General features: G+C 37.7%; 1 protein-coding gene across 3 annotated transcripts in view; it reads right to left on the minus strand.

The window, feature by feature from the left end:
* ATP2C1 (ATPase secretory pathway Ca2+ transporting 1) overlaps positions 1-24,603 on the minus strand; it is a 143,601-nt gene extending 118,998 nt beyond the window's left edge. For all 3 annotated transcript variants that reach the window (XM_069475428.1, XM_069475426.1, XM_069475425.1), the window contains exon 1: positions 24,275-24,603. In XM_069475428.1, coding sequence (XP_069331529.1) covers positions 24,275-24,382 — 108 coding nt within the window. In that variant the 5' untranslated portion in view covers positions 24,383-24,603. The remainder of the gene's footprint in view (positions 1-24,274) is intronic.
* Positions 24,604-24,882: the final 279 nt, after the last annotated feature.

A 24,882-nucleotide genomic window follows, 5' to 3' on the forward strand; every position in this document is an offset into this window, starting at 1 on the left:
GCAACACAAAAAATTGTTAAACTTTTGTATTAGAAAATGTATTACTACAAAGAAAGATCATGTAGAAAATTAGATTAGAAGCATTAACAGTATGCCTTCAGGGAACTTTATTTTTCCTTTCTTGGTTATAAAAGATAATGTTTGTGTAGCCTATAAGATATTTTAAAAAATTGATATTGCCAAATGTCCTATCTTTGGCGGAATTAGAAAAGGGGGTTTGGGAAGAAGCTTTCTACATGTTGGAAACAAATAAGCTGAAATGAAAATTTGGGGCTTGAACTGGCCCAATCAGCCCCCAATTCAAACAACTGAAAGCAAAACTATTTTCTAAGAAACTGCTACATCAACTAATAGGAATATTGGTATTCTAAATGAGCAGTGTCCCAATATGGAATATTTAACAGGAAGCTTACAAACTAAAAATGATGTCAGGCCCTTTGAGGACATTGACGGGAACTCTCTGTCATATTCCAAATGATAAAAGTATTTTGCCACTAACATGATGATTGATCCTCAAACATCCATTCCTGGCCACCCCCAGCACCTACATGTACCACCTCAGGGACCCAAGGAATGGCCCACTCAGGGCCCACCACTACCACCGTGCTGACTAGGCACCCAAGGCCCAGTCTGCCCAAAGCCCACCACCACTACCACTGGCAACCCTGCCTACTCCAGCAGTAGGGCTGCTATACACTCATGTGCGCCGAGGAGCCCAAGGACCAGCCCACTTGGCATCCCCATCCAGCAAAGCTGCCCCACAGCTTCCACAAACAACCACAGCTTAAGCCACCAAGGAACTCATAATTACCACTAACATTGATTACAGCTGAAGAAATCATATGGAGACTACATTAGTGCCCTCACCCAGAACTAAAGCCAAAGCACTCTACTCAACTGACACTGGCATCTATAGGAAAGTCTTTGTCTATGAATGCTACTTCATAAAATTGGAAGAAGCAACTGTTACACCAAATACACAGGTATAAATGTAGGGAAACAAGAAACATGAAAAAAGCAAGGAAACATGACACTTCCAAAGGAACACAATAATTCTTCATAATAAACCTCAAAGAGGAAATGTATGAAATACCTGAAAAGGAATTAAATAATGATCTTAAAGAAACTCAGTGAGATGCAAGAGAACACAGATAGACATTACAAGGAAATCAAGAAAACAATTCATGATCTGAATGAGAAATTCAACAAAAAGATATCATAAAAAAAGAACCAAATATCTTAAAACTGAAGAATTCAATGAATGAAACAATACAATCAAGACCTTCAACAATAGACTAGATCAAGCTGAAGAAAGGGTTTTTGAACTTGAAGACAAGTCTTTTGAAATAACGCAGGCAAAAAAAAAAAAATAATGGAACAAATGATATACAAAGCAATCAGAAAATAATTAACAAAATAACAGCAGCAAATCCTCATTTATCAATGATAACTTTGTGTGTAAGTGGTTTAAATTCCCCAATTAAAAGATATAGACTGACTGAATTGATTTAAAAATTGATTAAAACAAAAACAGACCCAACTGTATGCTACCTTCAAGAAATTCACTTCATCTGTAAAGACACAAGTAGATTGGAAGTGAAGGAATGGAAAAAGATATTCCACACAAATAGAAACCAAAAGTGTGCAGGAATAGGTGTACTTACATCAAACAAAATAAATTTTAAGTCAAAACACACAAAAAGAGACAAAGAAGGTCATTATATAAGGGATCAGTTCAGCAAGAGGACATAGCAATTGTAAATATCTATTCAGCCAACAACACAAATATGTAAAGCAAATATTATTGGAGCTAAAGAGAGAGATAGACCCCAATACAATAATAGTTGGGAACTTCAACACCCCACATTCAGCACTGGACAGGTGATCTAGGCAGAAAATCAACATTGAAACATGGACTTAAACTGCACTATAGAAAAGCAAGGGCAAACCAAACCCAAAATTAGTAGAAGTAAAGGAACAATAAAGATTAGAGCAGAAATAAAATTGAAACAAAAGAAAAACAGTACAAAAGATCAATAAAATGAAAAGCTGTGGTTTTTTGAAAAAAACAAAATTGACAAAACATTAGCTATGCTGAGGAAAAAAATAAAGAAGACCCAAATAAATAAAATAGGAAACAAAAAAGAGGAATTATAACTGATATCAAGAAATACAAAGGTTCACAGCATATGAACAACTATATGCCAACAAGTTGGAAAAGCTAGAGGGAATGGATAAATTTCTGGACACATATAACCTAGGAAATGGGTACCAGAAATAAATAGAAAACCCAAACAGACCAATAATGAGTAGCAAGAGTGATTCAGTAATAAAAGTCTCCCAACAAAGAAAAGCCCAAAAATGGATTGTTTTACTGCTGCATTTTACCAAACTTTTAAAGAGGAACTAACACTAATTCCTCTAAAACTATTCCAAAAAATTGAAGAGGAAGGAGTAGGGTACTCTTTCTAATTCATTATATGCAGCCAGCATACCCCAATACCAGAACCAGATGAGGCCACAACACAGAAAGAAAACTACAGACCCATATCCCAGATGAACATAGATGTAAAAACCCTCAACAATATAGTAGCCACCAAATCCAACAGCACATCATAAAGACAATACACCATGATCTAGTGGGATTTATCCCAGGGATACAAGTATGGTTCAACATTTACAAATCAATAAATATGATTAGCCACATTGACAGAATAAAGGACAAAACCGTATGATCATCTCAATAGATGCAGAAAAAGCATTTGATAAAATTCAAAATCCCTCCATGGTAAAACTCTTAACAAATTCGGTATAGAAGGAAGATATCGGCCGGGCGTGGTGGCTCATGCCTGTAATCCTAGCACTCTGGGAGGCCGAGGTGGGTGGATCGTTTGAGCTCAGGAGTTCGAGACCAGCCTGAGCAAGAGCGAGACCCCATCTCTACTAAAAAAATAGAAAGAAATTATATGGACAGCTAAAAAATATATATAGAAAAAATTAGCCGGGCATGGTGGTGCATGCCTGTAGTCCCAGCTACTCGGGAGGCTGAGGCAGGAGGATCCCTTGAGCTCAGGAGTTTGAGGTTGCTGTGAGCTAGACTGACGCCACGGCACTCACTCTAGCCTGGGCAACAGAGTGAGACTCTGTCTCAAAAAAAAAAAAAAAAAAGAAGGAAGATATCTCAATACAATAAAGGCATATATAATCAGCCCACAGCTATTATATATTTATATATTTCCCCATAATGAGTGGGGAAAAGATGAAAACTGAAAGCTTTTCCTCTAGGAACCAAAATAAAACAGGGATACCCACTTTTACCACTCTTATTCAACATAGTGCTGAAAGTCCTAGCCAGAGCAATTAGATAAGAGAAAGAAATAAAGAACATCTGAACTGGAAAAGAGGAACTCAAATTGTCCCTCTTTGTGGATGACATCTTATATATAGAAAAATCTAAATACTCCACCAAAAAAATTTTAGAACTGATAAATGAATTCAGTAACATTGCAGGATACACAATCAACATACAAAAATCAGTAGCATTTCTATACACCAATAATGAGTTAGCTGAAAAAGAAATCAAGAAAGTAATCTCATTTACAATAGCTATAAAAATATCTTGGAATTAATTTAACCAAAAAGATGAAAGATTTCTACAATGAAATCTACAAACACTGATGAAAGAAATCATAGAGGACACCCCCAAATGGAAAGATATTCCATGCTCATAGACTGAAGGAATTAATATTGTTAAAATGACCATATATCCCAAAGCAATCTACATATTCAATGCAATTTCAATCAAAATACCAATAACATTCTTCACAGAAATTGAAAAAAAATCTTAAAATTTTTATGAAACCACAAAAGACCCCAAGTAGCAAAGCAATCTTGAGCAAAAAGAACATAGCCGGAAGCATCACTCTAGCTGGCTTAAAAATATACTACAAGGCAATCATAGCCCAAACAGCATGGTATTGGTCTAAAAACAGACACATAGATCAATGAAATAGAGTATAGAATCCAGAAATGAATCCACATGTTTATAGGCAACTGATTTGCAACAAAGTAGCCAAGAACATACACTGGGGAAAGAACACCTTCTTCAGTGTGGTGCTGGGAAAATTGGATATCCATATGAAGAAGAATAAAATTAGACCCTATCTCTCACCATATCTAAAAACAAACTCAAAATGGATTAAAGACTTTAATGTAAAACTCAAAACTATGAGACTACTAGAAGAAAACTTAGGGAAAATGCTTCAGGACATTGGTCTAGGCAAATATTTTATGGGTAAGACTTCAAAAGTACAGGCAACAGAAACAAAAACAGACAAATGGGACTAACCAAACTAAAAAGTTTCTGCACGGCAAAGAAAATAATCAACAGAGTGAAGAGACAATCTGTAGAATGGGAGAACATATTTACAAATTATTTACCTGACAAAATATCCAGAAAATATAAGGAATTCAAATACCTTAAGAGCTCAAAAAACAACTAAAAAAATCTCCAAATAATCTCATTGAAAAATGCGCAAAGGATCTGAACAGACATTTGTCAAAAGAAGACATACAAATGGCCAAGTATGTGAAAAAATGTTCAACATCACCAATCATTAGGGAAATGTAACTCAAAACCACAATAAGATATCATCTCACCCCAGTTAGAATGGCTATTATCAAAAAGACAAAAAATAACTAATGCTGGTAAGCATGCAGAGAAAAGAGAACTCATACAATGTTTGTGGGAATGTAAATTAGTATAGCCATTATGGAAAATGGTATGGAGGTTCCTCAAAAAACTAAAAATAGAACTACCATAGGATCCAGCAATCCCATTACTGGGTGTATATCCAAAAGAAAGGAAATCAGTACGTTGAAGAGATATCTGTACTCCCCATGCTTATTGCAGCACTATTCACAATAGCCAAGATATAAAATCAACCTAAATGTCCATCAACAGATGAATGAATAAAGAAAATGTACCATATATACACAATGGAATACTATTCAACAGTAAAAAAGGATGAAATCCTGTCATTTATAGCAACATGAATGAACTTGGAGGACATTATGTTAAGTGAAATAAGTTAGGCATAGAAAGATAAATACCACATGATCTCACTCATATGTGGGAGATTAAAAAGGTGAGCTTATAGAAGTAAAGGGTAGAATAGTGGTTACTAGAGGCTAGAAAGGCTAGGAGGAAGAGGGATAGAAAAAGGTTGTTTAACAGATAAAAATTATAGATAGGAATAACAAGTTCTAGTGTTTTATAGCACTGTAGAATACAGATAGTTAACAATAATGTTTTTTATGAGACAGGATCTCACTCTGTTGTCCAGGCTAGAGTGCTGTGGTATCATCATAGCTCATTGCAATCTCAAATTCCTGGGCTCAAGCAATCCTCCTGCCTCAGCCTCCTGAGTGGCTGGGACTACAGGAGCTCACTACCATGACCGGCTAATTTTTAAATTTTTTGTAGAGACAGGGTCTTGCTATGTTGCTCAGCCTGGTCTCAAACTCCTGGGCTCAAGCGATCCTCCTGCCTCAGCCTCCTAAAGTGCTAGGATTACAGGCATAAGCCACCACATCCAGCCAACAATAATTGATTGTATATTTTCAAGTAGCTAGAAGAGAGGATTTTAAATATTCCCAACACAAAGAAATGATAATATTTTTAGGTGATGAATGTACTAATTACTCTGATTTGATCATTACACATTGTATACATGTATCAAAACGTCATTCTGTATCCCATAAATATGAACAATTATTATGTCAACTAAAATAAAAGGAAAAAAATCTTTCTCTTCCAGAATCATTAGCATAAATATTTCTCAAAGTGTGACCCCCACTACCAGCAGCATCAGCATCACCTGGGAACTTAATAGAAATGCAAATTCTCACACCCCACTTTGGACCTACTAAATCAGAAATTCTGGGAGTTGGACCCAGCAATCTGTGATTTAATAAGACTTCCCAATGCTCTGAATGCTTGGAAGTGCTGTAGCTTTTTACCCTCCTTCCACCCTTTCCCAGGGAAAAGCCAATACAAAGGATGGCAAAGTAGTGATGAGAAGAAGCCAAGTCCTTTAATATATAATTAAGCTTGCAAAAAATCCACTCTGGGGCCTCTGCTACCACTGGACTTCCTTTAATGTGAGATAAACAAATTTCATTTTCTGTTACTTGCAACTAGAAGCATCCTAACTGATAGATTAAATGAGAAAAAAAAAACCAGTTTACTTTAGATTAATAGGTTAAAATGTTGGTTGATGCTTTGGCTGTTCCTATAAAAGTTAAGAGTTCAATACAATATGACACATTCAAATGAAAAAATGTAAAGTCAATTTCTTAAAAATGCTAAAGGCCACGTTAATGGGAAGTTACAGAACGTCAAAGAAACTGAACAAGAGAATGTGTGTTTTTTTAAGAAATTTCCACATTAGCAGATAAAGTAAAATATTGGCTATTGAGTTCAGAAGTTCTGTTGACGAGTTTTTCTTATTTCTAATTAGGAACATTTTAAAATTATATAACTGTACTTTATCTTGAAAATTAATGAGCTTTTAGAATTTTTACTTATGTACTTACGGCACTAGGGTTTTTTTTTTTAACTAATGATTAGAGAACTACTATAGAACTGCTAAACTCTACTATAGAACTGCTAAAATTAAATTGTTTACACCTTTCCCAGTATCTTTTTCCCAATAAATTTGGCAAAGGTATTTATTATTTTGTGGCTTGCACATCAAGTTGTGTCTATTATCTAATTTAGAGTAGTTAAGAAGCTATGACATTTGGGTTTTAAAAAAAAACCTTCAGGTATTTTTCCCTAGTTTAAGTGACCAAACTGCTCATTTTAACCCTAGTAAAGTGTAAAAGTGCTTGGAAAGGTAAAGATGTCAACATTGCACATTTAATTGCACATTTAATTAAACATTTAAATTACTGTTAGGGAAATTAGAATCAATTTTCACTAAACAGATACCAAAACTACACATTTGTTTTGGACTTTCCAAAGTATATAATTAAATTTAATCCTCACAGCCCTGCCAGGTAAGCAAACTAGATTGCATTCATTGCTTTTTATAGGTGATAAATCTGAGAATCACACACAGGAAGCTCCCTGCACAAGAATTTCTCACTATTCAATGTCAAAGTCAAGAGTAAAATACCCATCTTGGCTTGGACATCCACCCATCCCTTAATGTTTCTACAATGCCCTATTTGAGAATATGTAAGAAGCTTCCCTGTTCACTGAATTACCTTTTGTAGTTTATCATTTTGTTTTGTTAAATTCTTGCCTCTTTCAACTTAATGTGGCCCTTTGCAACCTTGATAGTGACTAATTCCTGGGTCTAGGATATCTGCCCCATTGCTCATTTGGTGACATTCGAGATTGTATTAATTAATAAGGTAATTGTCTTTCTTTGTCATTCTTGGTCACTGTCTACATCTATTCACTTGTTCTGATTCAACCTTCAACATCATTACTGGGGAAATCATGCTCCGAGCTGTTCTAGAATCCCCAGGATTTCTCTTCTCCAAGTTGAAAAGTACTGTTAAAATGGGAGGATAATTTGATGAATGAATAAATAGTCACAGACAGGCATTTTCAAGAGATTATTCAATAGGTAACTGAGACATGTTCATTAACATGCTCTATTGAAAAAATCAACAGAATACATACTAAACATATGTCCTAGGATCTAAAAGCCACTAAGCAGTGTTAGGAATACTGATTTCATCATTCCATTTAAATTTTTTTTATTCTAAGTCTTTATAATTATATTTAAATATCAACCAGGGTAGGGGCTAGGGAAAAATTGAGGGTTTTTTTTGTTTTGTTTTGTTTTTTAATATTAATATTAATACTTTATGATGGCTTTATGTTGTATGGAGGACATAACTATTATGCCTTTTTTATAATCTACAATTTAAATCAATAATTAAAATTCTCAGTTGCCACATCAGTTTAATCAGCTATAAAAGAAGGATTTAAATAGATAAGAACATATTTTAAATTATATTCTTAGGGCAAAGACATTGCTTAAAGATTTCTTGCATTACTAAGCATTCTGTACTAGGCATGGGCCAAGGTGATTGAAAATGGTCAATTAAGAACTTGTGAAGCTGTAAATCTCATTACTATTCTTCTGGCTTTAACAATGACTGTCTATGTTCTAAATGGCATGCATGCTATTCTTGAAAATATATGGATTTTGAAAATATGCATCATCAAATAATCTGCATCAGTGGTTTTCAAAGTGTGGTCTCTACCATTTGGGAATTTTTAAGAAATGCAAATACTTGGGCCCTCCTCCGGCCCTACTGAATTAGCAACTCTGGAAGTGGGTCCCAGCAGTCTATGTTTTAACTAGTCCTTCAGGTAATTCCAATTTGTGCTAAAGTTTAAACGCTGATTTACAAGAAGCGTAAAATTTTCATCTAAAAATACTTTGATCATGCTCATAGTCCTCAATTCTAAAAAACAGAGTGAGTGTGTATAGGTATACCTTGGAGATATTCTGGGCTTGGTTCCGGACCATCACAATGAAGCAAATATTGCAATAAAGTGAGTGACACAATTTTTTTCCTAGTGCATTTAAAAGTTAGGAGTACAATATACTGTAATCCATTAAGTATGCAAAAGCATGTCTAAAAATGTACATATCTTAGTTAAAAAAATACTTTATTGCTAAAAAATGCTAATGATCATCTGAGCCTTCAGTGAGTCATAATTTTTTGCTGCTAGAGAGTCTTGCCTCGGTGTGGATAGCTGCTGACTGATCAGGGTGGTAGTTGCTAAAGCTTGGAGTGACTGTGCCAGTTTCTGAAAATAAGAAAATAATGAAGTTTATAGCATCGATTGATGCTTCTTTTCACAAAAGATTTCTCTGTAACATGTAATGCTATTTGATGGGATTTTACTCAAAAAACTTCCAAAACTGAAGTCTCTGCCACTGCTTTATAATTAATTAAGTTTATGTAATGTTCTAAATCCTTTGTTATCATTTCAACAGTATTCACAGCATCTTCACCAGAGGTAGATTCCATCGCAAGAAACTACTTTCTTTGCTTATCCATAAGAAGCAACTCCTCATCTGTTCAAGATTTATCGTAAGATTGCAACAATTCAGTCACATCTTCACACTCTACATCTAATTCTCTTGCTATTTCCACCACATCTACAGTTACTTCCTCCACTGAAGTCTGAGTGTCAGCCTGTCCTTTGAAGCTTCGACTTCTCCTCTCCTGCCATAAAAGTCCTAGATGGCAGCTTTTTCCAGTAGAAGGTTGTTTTGTCTACATTAAAAATCTGTTGTTTAGTGTAGTCACCTTCATCAATGATCTTAGCTAGATCTTCTGTATAATTTGCTGCAGCTTCTACATTAGCAATTCCTGCTTCACTTTGTACTTTTATGATGTGGAGATGCCTTCCTTAAATCTCATGAATCAATCTCTGCTAGCTTCTAGCTTCTCTTTTGCAGCTTTCTAGCCTCTCTCAGCCTTCATAGAATTAAAAAGAGTTAGGGCCTTGCTCTGGATTAGGCTTTGGTTTGAGAGAATGTTGTGGCTGATGTGATCTTCTATCCATATCCATGAAAACTTTCTTCGTATCAGCAATAAGGAGATATAGCTTTCTTACCATTTGTATGTTCACCAATGTAGCACTTTTACTTTCCTTCAAGAACTTTTCCTTTGCATTCACAACTTGACTAATTGCTGTAAGGGGCCCAGCTTTTGGCCTATCTTGGTTTTCAACATGCCTTCCCCACTAAGCTTAATGATGTCTAGCTTTTGGTTAAGCTTGTGAGAAACATGTGACTCTTCCTTTCACTTGAACACTTAGAGGCCATTGTGGGCTTATTAATTAGCCTAATTTCAACATTGTTGTGTCACAGGGAATAGGGAGGCCCATGGAGAGGGAGAGAGACAGGGAAGGGCCAGTCAGTGGAGCAGTCAGAACACACACATTATGCATTCAGTTCATTGTTTTATATGGGCACAGTTTGTGGCACCTCAAAACAATTACTGTAGTTACATTGCTGATCACTGGTCACAGATCACCGTAATAGGTATAATAATAATGAAAAATTTGAATTTCAAATATTGCAAGAATTACCAAAATGTGCCACAGAGACATGAAGTTAGCTTTTGGAAAAAATGGTGCCAATGATTGCCACAAACCTTCAATTTCTAAAAAGCACAGTATCTATGAAGCACAGGTGTGTGTGTGTGTGTATGCAAAGCTCAATAAAATGAAGTATATAGATCAGAATTTTAAACCTGCTCCAGCAGTCTTAAATTATATAGGACTTTGAACTTCTTTGAGTAGATACTATTGGTCTAAAACCAGTTATTTTAAAACATGGGCCAGGCATGGTGGCTCACGCCTGTAATCCTAAAACTCTGGGAGGCCGAGGCGGGAGGATCGCTCAAGGTCAGGAGTTCGAGACCAGCCTGAGCAAGAGCAAGACCCCGTCTCTACTAAAACAATAGAAAGGAATTAGCTGGACAACTAAAAAATATATAGAAAAAATTAGCCGGGCATGGTGGCGCATGCCTGTAGTCCCAGCTACTGGGGAGGCTAAGGCAGAAGGATTGCTTAAACCCAGGAGTTTGAGGTTGCTGTGAGCTAGGCTGACACCACAGCACTCTAGCCTGGGCAACAGAGTGAGACTCTGTCTCAAAAAAAAAAAAAAAAAAAAAAATGAAGGGAAAACATATTAAAATCATACTTCTCCCCTCTTAAGTAATTGAGAGTATCACATTAGCATAATTATGGTTTGGGTGAATAAGAATAAAAATTAGAGAGCAATTCAGTGTTAATTGTACTGCACTTGTAATCATAGCTATGCAGTTAGTCTTTGTTTTCTTATTCCAGGTCAGGACCTTTGAAACAATGCTTCTTTGACCAGGTACATTAGGCTCTAGCAGCACCAGTCAGATGAAAAAAGAGGAGGGGAAAGCTTCACAAAGTAATGAGAAAAATGCCATTCTTTTTAAACAGTGTGTTCCTCAGAGAAACAGTTTTATCTTTGCAAAAGAATAAGCTGTATAACATTTCAGAAGCTATAACAATTTTTTTAAGTACACTATACACAAATTTTATGTTGGGGACAGAGAAAAGGGGTATTTTTTTATACTAGTGAAAGAGCTCTATACTATTTAATCACTTTAAACAAACTTATCTACTCATTGTATAAGTCTAGAATGCTTCTATAATTTGCTTTATTTATTTTCAGATGTACTTATAAGCCTTGATCTAGTTAACTGGTAAATATGGGCAATACAAGTAATGATCCAGGACACAATTGTAAGCACTATGTACATTTAAGGACAGTTACGCACAGATATAACAAAGAAGGAGGCCGGGTGCGCTGGCTCATGCCTGTAATCCTAGCACTTTAGGAGGCCGAGGCGGGAGGATCATTTGAGCTCAGGAGTTTGAGACCAGCCTGAGCAACAGTGAGACCCCCGTCTCTACTAAAAAAATAGAAATAAATAAGCTGGACAACTAAAAATATATAGCAAAAATTAGCCAGGCATGTGGCACATGCCTTTAGTCCCAGCTACTCGGGAGGCTGAGGCAGTAGGATTGCTTGAGCCCAGGAGTTTGAGGTTGCAGTGAGCTGGGCTGGCCACGGCACTCTAGCCCGGGCAACAGAGTGAGACTGTATCTCAAAAAAGAAAAAGAAAAAACAAAGAAGGAGGATTCTAGAGCTTCTGCTAAGAGGACAATAAACATAAAAAAAGTGGACATTTCAATACATTATCAATGAGCAAAATTTAGCCAAAAAAGTCAACATAATCTTTTTCCAAAGTATCAGACAGTTACAGGAGCTATGTTATAATTGCAAATAATGTATGAATTTGCAAAGGCTTGATTACATCTTAATTAATTTTTAAATACTTTCTTTAGTGCTGTTTTAATTTTTCTACTGTGTGGTCTTTAACAGCAACGATTTGCTCTTTCTCTCTGTTTGTGATAACTGGCCTGCTTGGAAGAATAGTAAATGGTGTGTTTCATATTAATTAGGCTAATATAGGAGTATGGAGATCTATTTGTATTTGCAAATAATCTCTTTGCAAATAATTCTTTTTTGAATATAAATGAAGGCAGAGGAGACAGGGGCCTTTGAATTTTAGCAGTACCAGAACATCTTCATCTCCATCATATTATTAACAAAATACACTGAAAGATCATCCTCTGCTTCATTCAGTGAGGTTGAAAGCTGAATACAACATCAGCTTTTTGAAGCGCCCTATGGCATGGACTCTTGTATGTTATCATGTAACGCCATTTTTTGTTATACTCTTCCTCCAGAGTTTGGTTTTCCTGGAAGCCAACAAAGCTTACACTTCAGGGCCCCTCACTAGCAGAAGCTCCTTTCAAAGTCCTGAGAGAGAGTCTAGCAATATTTTCATGGTCTTATGTTTTGGTAAAATTTGCAAAAGATATTTTAAATGCAGTTGATTTTAGAATACTCTTTTTGCTGATTCTCCCTCCTTCACCATTCTCTTCCTATCAGGTAGCACTGAAGTGGCCATAGGTATATTTTGGATCTGGCTCAAAGGAAATTGAGATGGAGTTACATTTAGATTTTATTTCAATTTAGTGGGTTATATAAATGTGGTTTGTAGTCACGTGTGCATATGGTTAATTTATTGCTAACTGTCCTGGTGGAGAAATGATATCCAAGAATATCCCCACTACCTATACTAAATCACTGGGCCTGCAATCTTGATATAAATGTGTACCATGGTGCCCAGCACCGAAAGTTTGTGGGTAGTGAGGAGTAAAAATAAAATCCTAAGTCCCCCAACCAACTGAACAGAGCCTCTCTTGGCCAAGGGTACCTCAGAGAAACCTTAAAACTGAGTTCCTGGCCATGGAAGGATGGGAAGTTGGACACACCTTGTTATACCCCATCCCTCATTAACCACCATTAGGCTTTCTTCCCTAAGGGTTAAACAGAACCAGCCTTTTGAGAAGACTTGCTCCACCACTGATTTCAATCAACTGCCTCTTTTGTGGTTTTGGCACTACAACTGACCAGCATTCTGTCCTGATAAGGGGCCACCAACCATGGAGTGGTTCTGGCCAGTCTGTGGAGAATGTGAAGTAAAGGTTTTTATGTCTGCTTCACCTTTTGACATCAGAGAGCTAAAAACTCCACTCTCCGATCATGCGAATGCCACCGTTTTCTGAACATGGATCCCAAGAAGTAGCATGAAGCTCAATTGCACATGCGCATGTTTCTCCTGCCATAAATATTAATGACTCCTCTTATAGCTTGTTAAATATGTATATTTTGCCACTCCACTCAGCATGCTCTCAGCTTCTGCCCGAGGCTATTGCTTCCCAGACTGTCAGAATGGCCACCCTTCAGGCAGCAACCCTTTATGAGAAATAAAACTCTCTTTTGCAATTTATGAACCCCATCATTCTTCAGTTGGCAGTAGTAAAGGAGAAACAGAACCAGAAGCTAGTCTATGGAACTTTTCTAGACTCCAATAAAAAGTAATATAAATTAACTCTGTTAAGGAAATATCTAAATTATCGTTCTATTATCTCTGCAGAGAATATTTAACAATCATTGTCATGTGAGGAGGTGATTAAAGACCCTGAAGCCCCAAATATGTAGGAACAAAACATTTTAGAGTGCATCAATCGGTAAAAACACTTATTTTTTAGATTTTGTGATGTTTGTGGTATTTATCACTCAAATTTGTAATTTGTTGTGATGTCTTATGCCCTTCTAAATGAATATTTACCTTGTATCTAATGTAATATTTACAATTTTATGAGGTTTAATTTTATGTATCAATTTGACTGGGCTAAGAGATGGCCAGATAGCCAGTAAAAACATTATTTCTGAGTGTGCCTGTGAGGGTGTATTGGGAAGAGATTAGCATTTGAATCAGTAAACTGAGTAAAGAAGATTCACCCTCACCAATGTGGTTGAGCATCATCCAATCCACTGAGGACTCACATAGAACAAAAAAGGCAAAGGAAGGGTAAATTTGTTTTCTTTGAACTAGGACATCCATATTCTCTTGCCCTCAGACATCAGTGCTCCTGGTTCTCAGGCCTTCTGCCTGGGACAGAATTACGTCACTGGCTTTCCTGATTCTCCAGCCTGCAGAGGGCAGGTCATGGGATTTCTCAGCCTCTATAATTGCATGGGCCAATTCCCATAACAGATATCTCTCCTGCTCTTGCTTAAGTGCTTGTTCACTCTCTCAATCTCTCTCTCTCTATATGTATATGTATATATACATATAAATGTGTGTATGTAATATTATATTTCTATTTCCCTAGAGAACCCTGACTAATCCAGATTTTATATTTGTTTTCTTAATGAAGGTCCTCCCAATTGAATAAACTTTAAAAATTTTAAACTCTGAAAACCTGGATCTCTACCTATATTCCTCATTCCAAAAAAGATTTAAGGTGTCTTCCCAACACAATACTTATGATGGGTTTATTTTTAACCATTTTATCCTTAATAAAGGAAAGAAAATCTAATGTCTAAGAAAGAAGGAAGAAGAGAAAGAAAGGAGTGAGGGGAAGAAGGAGAGAAGTGAAGAAGGAGAGAAAGGCATCCTACCTATGGTACATGTCTTTGTATGAGGGAATGAATTAGGCTCTGGAGTCAAACAGATAAACCTGGAGCTAAAATTTTGCTGCCATCATTTATGAGCTATGTATAAAGTTATTTCACCTCTTGAAACATCAGTTCTCTCGTCCATAAAATGGGGATAATACCATTGAATTTGCAAGGTTGTTATGAGAATTAAATGAAAACACATGTAAAGCACCTTGTCAAATGCTTGTCATATATAAAGCATTTAATAAGAATTTAAAATTTTTTATTCATAAATGCATAATCCAAGCTGTATTTCCTGAAATGGCCTTACTAATATGCTGCCTTTAGGACGAGCATGAAAGAAATAATTCCAACATTTTTCCTGCTCTCTTCACAGCAAATTATGAACAGTACAACATATGTGGGAAGTTCATTTCTTTTTCTGTCAAGACATGGAACTGTCTGTACAAGGTGCAAAAATATGTCATCTTCCATTCTGAACAAAAGTTAGCAAATAAAGTGTCATAGATGAACTAAGTGGAATAGGATAGCAAATTTAGGAACCTGTATAAAAAGCTACACTGTCGTTCACAAAAAAGGATTTTGCACTTGAGTTAGTGCACTTATTTCAAAGACAAAGCAACAGTTTTAGTATTAATCCATTTAATGACACCCATGTTACAAAGGCATATGAGCACAGTAGGTTAGGAAAATTTTAAAGCAGATGACAAGATTAGACACAGCTCAGAAGTCAACCCAGGGTCTAGGTGTTTCCAGGCATTTCTGACACTTCATAGCTGTGATGATATGGACAAGAAGGATGGAACACCTTCAGAAGGACCATAAAAAACAGCAAATTGGCAGTATTAACTGCAGGAAAAAAGATTTGATGGTACAAAGGCTTGAATGAAGGGAAAAAATAGAGGTTAAAATGACACAAAATAACCTGAAATTTCTCAGTGCCCCATCCAACAATGACTGCTAAATATACGTAGTTATTTATCTTATACTGTAGGGGTTATAAAACCTATAAACTATGGATTAGAAGTGGTTTAGCAGTTGATCAAGCTCAAAAAAGCTAGTCACTGGTATATAGCTTTTCATCAGAGGTTTTAGCTGGATGTGGCTATATTTCCTTTCCTTGCTAGAGGGTTACATGCTACCTGACTCTCCAAAGACATTTGATTCTGTCTTCTTTGGTCTTAGACTCTAGGCCAACTTGGGGTATTCACCCCTAACCAAAAAAAAAAACAGGTGAATTCTAACTAATCCATGATTGCCCCCTCTTTGTTCCTAATATATCTGAACTATCCATCTATCTATGGCCCACTGCACTAGAATCTAAGGGCTGGAAGCGGCCTGATAAAGACATACAATCTTCTCTCTTACGATGCAAAAACCATTGCTACAACATCTCCCAAGGAGGGGTCACGTACCCCAGCACTCTGCAAAAGGTAGTCCATTCTTTTACCTCTCATTTTTAGAAAGTCCATCTTTATCATTATATCACAACCCCTTCCTGCAATTCTACCCATTAGTCACGGTTATTTTCTTTGGAACCTCCCAAACGCACCCCTATCCTTCTTCATGAATTAGCCCTGTGACCCTTAAGTCTGGTGCCTTACCCACTCGGTCATTCTGGCATCGTAGCCCCAAGATTCTTATGAAACACACACACAAATACAAACAAATACACATATACAAAAACATTCACATCTTAAGTCTTTCTCACAGAGGCTAACATCCAGAATTCTTTCAAGCACTTCTGTCTCAAGATAGAATTCACTGGACCCCTCCTTCCTCTATTCACTCATTCCACAAACTTATATTCAGTACCTTCCATTTGTCAAGCACTTTGCTAGTCACCTGGGACATATCAGGATTCAAATAGCCCCACAAACAGATGCAAAATTGCTACTGGGTTAAGTACAGCAAAGGAGAGTCACGAAATGCCTTCGGAGTATATAACAGGATATGGGACGAAGGTGGGAAAGTCAGAAAAGTCTGCCCTAGACAATTAATATTGAATGAAGATCTGAAAAAACAAAAAAAGGAAGAGTAGATATTAACTAAGGGAGGATAGTGAGGGGACAATTGGAGCAAAGGCCCTGGCCAGGAAGTAGCAGGGAAACAGGGATATGTAGAAGAAAGGTACTGTAGTTGTGGTTCAGAGAACAAGGGAGGCAAGGTGGACATGGAGAGGGAGAGAGAACCAGAGTTGGACCACACAGAGCCCTCCCTGTTGCCTCCCTGTTGGGGAGCTTTGTCTTTATTCAATAAGCAAGTGGAAGCCAATGAATGATCTTAAGCACTGGGCTGGGGTTGTGTTTAGAAGACCTCTCTGGCCATGTCATGGAAACAGGGAGAACAACAAGGAGGCTGTAATGTTATAGCACTTCAGGCAAGAAGTAATGATGGTCTTTTGGGCTAGGGTAGTGAGAGAGGGAACTAGACTGACTGACTGAAGGGATATTGGGGGATAGTATTGAAAGAACCTGGTAATAGATTAAATATTGACTGGGGGAACAGAAAATGCCAAAGATGACTTTTAAGCCTCTGCCTGAATATCAGGATGGGTGGTGGTGTCATTTTCTTCGATGGTAAAGATAGGTTTGGAAGAGGGGAAGACCATGAGGGTGAGTGCTGATGACTAAAGAGCTATTAATCTTCACACAAGGTATCAATCATAACTCAGACATCTTATGCCTTATGGCGAAAAACACTGGTAGCTTTTTTTGGTATATATATAGTTGGTTTTTGTTTTTTTATTTCTTCCTTCAGATAGAGGAAATTGTTGTAATTACCATAATAAAATAGTTCAACTTTTAAAGTCACATTTAATAGTCAGAAATATTAAGATTCAGCTTCATATTATCACAGTAATTTAACTATCAATATTACCGATGTATACATAGGAATTACACAAATTCCTCCACAGGAGTGGTGTAGAATCTCTGCCCTCTATCTTAAATTCTAAAAGAATAATCTTTTCTCTTGCTCCTGAAAGATTAAAACTTTTCTCTACCCAAGCACAAGGACATGGGGCAAACACTTGGTTTTCCCTCAGAAATCATTTGAACTGTCAATAGCATTTCATGAGTTTTTTCAAAAAGCCTTTTAAAAATGAATAACTTTGGTATACTGTCAAGATCTAACCAACTCACTTACTTTATTGAGCTAAGAACTCTTAACATTTCTTAAACCAAGCTGTAGTGAAATCTCTCCCATTTTACCTAGAAAGGCAGACCCTACCTCAGCAACCCTGAACCCCTATGTCATGTTCCAAATCCCAATATAGTTTTTAGGTGGTAGTTGGGGGGGGGGTATCCTTAATTTTTATAGTATTATTCAGAGCAGGTATAAGAGCCAAATGAAGTAAGTTTTAAGGTTCAAATTAAATTCAAATGTTTATTTAACAACCCCACTTTGAGGTTAGCATTCATTACGAAACAAAGCAGGAAACAAAATCCAGTGATCCTGTTCCAATTAGGAAACATTTTCTTAAGCCACTGAAGAGAAACTTTAGAACAGCCTCCAAAACAAAATTTGATTCTAATTTGTAATTAAAATGTAGCTACAGTACTTGCCCTCTGGTCCCAAAGACCACTCTCCTCGTTTTAAGCAGATTCACTGTTAAAAAGGCAAGACTTGTCAGGTCAGCTCTTGGATTATTTCTTATTCAGAAGGAAGTCTTTCTATTCAAGAGAGCAAGCCACTGTTGGCACAGACTGTTCCAAATTCTTGTCTGTTAAATTAGCCAGCCTGTGCTTTCTGGTCCCCCGTCTGCTTTCCTCGTGCAGACACAAAGGAGGAGAGATTCGGGTTGGTAAGGCTGCTGAAGGGCACTGGAAATTGAGGGACAAGGCTCAGGGGAGCAGGCTCTTCTCTGCCTTAGTCTCTCATCAAAGGGGCTGATTTGTTACTGACAAGTTGACCCTCAGGCATCACCTACCCTGTGGATCCAGCCTGTAGAGTTCTTTTTTTCTTTGCTTGCTAGTCATATGGTCCTTTTCTACATCTGTTCAGAGACTCACAATACATACTAGAAAGAGTGCTGAACTGGGAGGCAAGCAAGCCAAATTCTAATCCCAGCACTGGCACAAATGAACCATGTGAGCTTCGGCAAATCTCCTAACCTCTGACACTAGTTCCACACTCGTAAAATAAATTCCTCTATGTGATTGTCCCTAGATCTCACCAGCATCCACTTATTAAAAATAATAATCCTATTTTTACCATCTCTTATCCTCACCTGGATAGCAGCATCTCAGGCCCCTGAAATCCTCTAGCTTGGCTTCTCTAGTAATTCATTCAATTACCTAAATTCATCACCTATGTGCCAGATTTATGCTTAGCACTGGGACTGAAATAGCAAACAAAAATATCATGTTCCCTGTATTGGAATAAAATAAGATTTTCATTTAAAGGAGAAAATTTCTGACTGCTATAAGGAATATGAATTGCAGGATATCAAGAGTGAATGTGGGGGCACAAGTTGGAGTGCTACTGCAATAGTTCAAGCAAGAGAGAATGGTGTAGCAGGGTCGGTAGGGTGAAGATGGAAAACTCAATAACGATTTTAGAAATAGAATTGACCAGTCTTACAAAAGGATTGGGAAAGGGAGGTGAGGGGGAGAAAGGGAGATGCCAAGGAGACTACCAGGTTTTTGGTTTGAGCTTTTGTGTTGACTGATAGAAAAACCTGGGGAGGAGCAGATTTGGGGATGGAGCTTGTGTGTTCTCTTTGGACACATTCAGTCTGAAACACTCCCAAGGCATTGAGATGGAGACGTCAAGCAGGCAATTGGATATACAAGGCTAAAGTGCACTGGAGATAAACATTTGGAAGTTGTCAGCAAATGGAAACCATGGGAATAGAGGAGCTCACCAAGGGAGAGAGAATAGACTGTCTCATATGATCTCACAAATTGTCTTCTCAATGTTTGGTGCTGGCACCCATGAATAATGTCTACACAAACGGTGCTGGTCTCTAAGAGCAGTCCTCCTGGGAGGTTCCTAGGGCACTTGGTTCTTGCAGGCCTCACTAGGCTAAAGCCAGGCTACAGTCTGCCCCAAAGTGAAGCAAATTCTCCCTTCCCCATTCAGTGTCCCACTTGGTCACCTGAGCCACAGAGCAGGTTGCTGGGTCTCCAACATTGCCTGCAAGTCCCTGTCATTCCCTGCAAACTGGACACCAACATCTGAGCTAGACTCTGGCTGTTGTCCTCAGACCAAAACAAAATAACTGCAACCATACACACTTATGTATGTGTTCATCAGACCTAACCAAACTCATCTAAGACCCCATTTAGGCTCAGACTGCCCTCCTGTCACCACACCATTTGAATAATTCTGATAGGAAAGTTAACACATTTCCCCAACTGTCAACTCTTCATCTAATTAATGATCTTAATCTTATACCTATTTAGGGACTGGGCTTTGTAAAATGCTTGCTATAAGAAAGTCTAGGAAAGCAAAGGATGAAATATTAGCTCTCAATTTGATACATAACCTGTCGACCTATTGATTGCTACACCACAGGAATAACACCAACAACAACACAAGCTACTAAACAACCAACCCTCATGTCAAATCTTCTTGCCTGTATGACCTGAAGTGCAAGAGGAGAAGCTTTAAACAAGAAAACATCTGTGGACAAGGTGAATATATTATAACAATGACCATGACTTGGACCAGAGAACAGAGATGTGGGGACATTCCAGACCTAGTCAAAAGACAAGTAAAGGCAAGAAAAGGTGTGAGCCACAGGCAATCCAGTGTGCATCCTCTCCCTGTGGTGTGGGCCACTCTTACACCAGCCTTTGCTGGGCTCCAAAGTGAGCCTGACAGGACAAAGAACAAGATAACATCCAGTATCATGTGTGCATGGGTGACATATGTTTTTTTTTTGTTTGTTTGGTTGGTTGGTTTTTTTTTTTTTTTGAGACATTGTCTCACTCTGTTGCCCAGGCTAGAGTGAGTGCCGTGGCATCAGCCTAGCTCACAGCAACCTCAAACTCCTGGGCTCAAGCGATCCTCCTGCCTCAGCCTCCTGTAGGGAACATTGGGTGACATATGTTGACATGTAAACAAATGATTTCCTACACAGAATGTAGTAAGGAGCCTTACTTGAAGCAAACAGAATATCTTGGAAAAGGAAGGGCTGTACTTCACTCTTCCCAGCAACACTGGAGAAACCTTTTTCACTGAGCCTGTTTAACCTGAGTCTTGAAGGATGTGTGGATCTCTAGGTGGGCAAGTTTTAAGTATAGGAGGGAATTCTAGGATAGAGGAGGGAATACATTTGAATGCGCAGAGGTGGAGAAGCAGATGGTGTTCTGGGATAATATTCCTTGCATATGTGGAACACAACACTGTTGGCACCTGACAGTGCTAAGTGGGGTGGGAGAAGATTTCAGGTGGCATGTAGATACTATATTCAGTAACAACAGATCACTTGGGATTGAAGAAGTTGTCTACTTTTTAATTCCTTTCCATCCTCACCCAGGAGAGCTTCTCAGTTGGTTACTAGGATGCTGTAACACCTGTTTTAAAAACTAATCTTCTGGCTGGGCGCGGTGGCTCACGCCTGTAATCCTAGCACTCTGGGAGGCCGAGGTGGGCGGATCGTTTGAGCTCAGGAGTTCGAGACCAGCCTGAGCAAGAGCGAGACCCCATCTCTACTAAAAATAGAAAGAAATTATATGGACAGCTAAAAATATATATAGAAAAAATTAGCCGGGCATGGTGGCACATGCCTGTAGTCCCAGCTACTCAGGAGGCTGAGACAGGAGGATCGCTTGAGCTCAGGAGTTTGAGGTTGTTGTGAGCTAGGCTAACGCCACGGCACTCACTCTAGCCTGGGCAACAGAGTGAGACTCTGTCTCAAAAAAAAAAAAAAAAAAAAAAACTAATCTTCTTTCTTAACAAATGAGCAAATTTTAGGCTCAGAGGTTTTAGAGGTAACAGTATCTAGCTAGAATTTAATACTATTTTGCTTTTATTATATTTATTCTACTATTTATGGTAAATGACAATGGTTTTCCATTTACAGTAGTCATATGAATTTTTCTTTCTAAACAAACGTAAGTCTAATAATGTTATTTTGGTATAAATATAGAAAAATATTAAAGAGTTAATCATACTGGCCGGGCACGGTGGCTCACGCCTGTAATCCTAGAACTCTGGGAGGCCGAGGCGAGTGGATCATTTGAGCTCAGGAGTTCGAGACCAGCCTGAGCAAGAGTGAGACCCCATCTCTACTAAAAATAGAGAGAAATTAGCTGGACAACTAAAATATATACAAAAAATTAGCCAGGCATGGTGGCACATGCCTGTAGTCCCAGCTACTCAGGAGGCTGAGACAGAAGGATTGCTTGAGCCCAGGAGTTTAAGGTTGCTGTGAGCTAGGCTGATGCCACGGCACTCTAGCCTGGGCAACAGAGTGAGACTCTGTCTCAAAAAAAAAAAAAAAAAGAGTTAATCATACAGATGGTAAACACTTATGGTATGAATTATGACAGTGGTATGTGCATATCTAAAGTTTTGGAAATACTCTCTAGGAGAAAGATTCTCAGTGTGATATGTTGCTATCACTAGATTGTTCAGGGATCAAGCATGGTAAAATGAATAAAGTTTAAAGCCATGAGATAGGAGTTCATATCTGTCTTCAGTACTTTCTAGCTATGTGGCCTTGAGCAAGATCTCTTAAGGGCTCTATGTCTCAATCCTTCACCTTTATAATGAGGATCAGTTTTACAGGGATGTAAGGATTAGAGGCAACCAATATTCAGGTTATAAAATTGTAGACATTATTAAACTCCTTTATAACTTTCCAACAAGCTTTCCAAGGTTAGTCACGATTGACTCTGACCTAATTTCTCTAATTCTGTGAGATATTAGGTCTGCAGAGCTGTAATTGGCTTTAAAAAGGAATCAAATATTTTATTTTTCTTTATTTCTCAATTAACTTATATAGGAAGTTAAGAATTCAGAATGCTGCTCACTCCCAGCTGTTCCCAGGTTGTTCCAGATGGTTGTAAATAAGGAGAAGACCACCCAACCCGTTCAAGTCAGGGGTTTCCAGGTTAAATTCCAATGTTCTTCTGAATGCATTTTGTAACACTTTTTAAATAAACTAAAAAAAAACCAGAAACCAAAAAAACCACAGGACTATATAAGCAATAGAAGCCACATCTCTGAAAACTTAAAATACCAAGAAAAGGGAAAACAGATCACTTAATCCGTATTCCACAGTTCAGCCCCATCCTTTCAACCACTTTTCCTCCCCTTATAATGAATGAGGCCTGAAGAAGCCTGTGAACACTGCAATAGCGGCAAATAAAAACTCAGAGCACCACCACTTGGCTCTCTGGCTTTCCACTTCAAAAGCAAGAGCATGCCGAAACTTGGAAACCAAGAGTTTTTTTCTTTTAATTGTGACACCTTGCCTAAGTAAGAGAGAAACTGAACCAGCCTAGCTCCCTTAGTAAACAGAGTCTTTGAATCTTCAGCTCTTGTAAAACCATTAAAGTGGGTGCATAGAAGCAGTTTCCTCTCAAACAGTAGTAATGATTTTCATTTTCCAATTTATGCCTTGACTTCTGGGAAATCTGTCATTAGAGGATTTTCTATTTGCTGACCCTAGCTTCCATTTCCTGGAAATGTTTTATTAAGTGGGTCATGCCATATCACAAAGGAGAACAAATACAGGACACTGGTAATATTTCCTGCACGGTTTTGCAGTTCTAATTACAAGCGCAATGTGCAGGCAATGTATGACTCTTTCAGTCTTGGGTGTGGCTATACATTTGTCCCTTACATTTGTACACCACTGCCACACTTCTTCCTAAATAAACCACCAGATTTAAATGGATCAGACATTGCTGTTTCTTTTAACAATTTGATATAATTCATAAAAGCAATTTTTAGAAATGCCTTTTTTATAGATTGCAAGAGATAGAATTATATAAATCTCAAGCAGTAAAATGAGTGCATGATTTTAAATAAGTGATCAGACATTTTAACAGTTTTGTAATTGCTTATACTCCCACATGCTAGTGTCTCCCACTAGAAATCATAGCTTTTGATTGGCTAAAAAGACTGAAAACTGCAGTGCTCTATCTCCTACGCTCCACACACAGAAAATGACCAATTACTTCTGAATGACCTTTACAGCTCATCAATGATCTGTTTAAGTTCTATTACACTTACGGTATAAATAGATGCTTACAGTATAAAATGCTTTTTGTTTTGCAAATCCTGGTGATGTTAACATAACCATAAATACATACAAGAAGACAAGTGTACGTCTAGGGCCTGGATATTTTCTTTGTCAAGATAGTACTAGTTTCAAAATTTCTATGTGAGGCATTGAAAAGAATCCAAAATTTAACTCTGATAAGAGTAGTTTAATCTAGCTGTTCAGAAGAAAGAAAAGCATATGGTTTCATTACAGAACTTCAGCTTCATCTCAGAATCTAAATGTTCAAGCTCAAATAAATCCTCACAAGCCTGCTTGCTCTTCTGATTGCCAAGTCTAAACAGCTGCAAGCAGGGGCTGACCTGTGCCTATAAACATGTAAACCAGCAGAAACTAAATCACTAAGCAGCATAAAAGCAACACCCAGAAACAAGCACCCATTAATTTTAAAGATAACATAAAATGATACCTGTTCTTCGGCTCTTTGGTTTCTCAGTGTAGGTAAATATTTCCTGATTGCGTGGAGAGGATATTTTTTGAAATAAGAGAATCTAGATGGAGGCAACAGATTATCCATAGTGAGGAAGGCAAGAGGGTCCTTGTCTGTACCTCCTTGTCAGCAACCATATGAATCTAGAAACTTTGTAATTCCTCAAATGCCCAAAGATTTGTTTGTAGCTCACTCACTTCCCTGCAAACACAATAGACGTTTTTCTCCTTGCTGCTTTCTCTTTAGAGTTCCTGGTGAAACCAGAGAGCCAAGTATGAACACCGTCTGGAAGCATCCAGAAATGCAATGCCCAAAGGGCAACAGGAGCCAGGAAGAATTTAGAGGCTGGTCCACAGAATGCAAATTGCCTAGTGGTAGTGATGTGACTGTCCTATTTCTAGAAACAGCGTTCTGTTGCAAGCTGTGTTAATATTAGCTAGCTGGTGACTTTCCATACCCACAGACTCTCATGAGGTTTAATTTTAATTTTTTTCTGACAGTTTTTCCAGTTCTTAAACAGGGCATGAGATGTGGTTTTTCCAGTTTCTTTCTAGATTTCCTATCATCATGAGCACACATAGACAACC

The sequence above is a fragment of the Eulemur rufifrons genome, chromosome 7, assembly GCF_041146395.1.
Source record: "Eulemur rufifrons isolate Redbay chromosome 7, OSU_ERuf_1, whole genome shotgun sequence".
Lineage (NCBI taxonomy): Eukaryota > Metazoa > Chordata > Mammalia > Primates > Lemuridae > Eulemur > Eulemur rufifrons.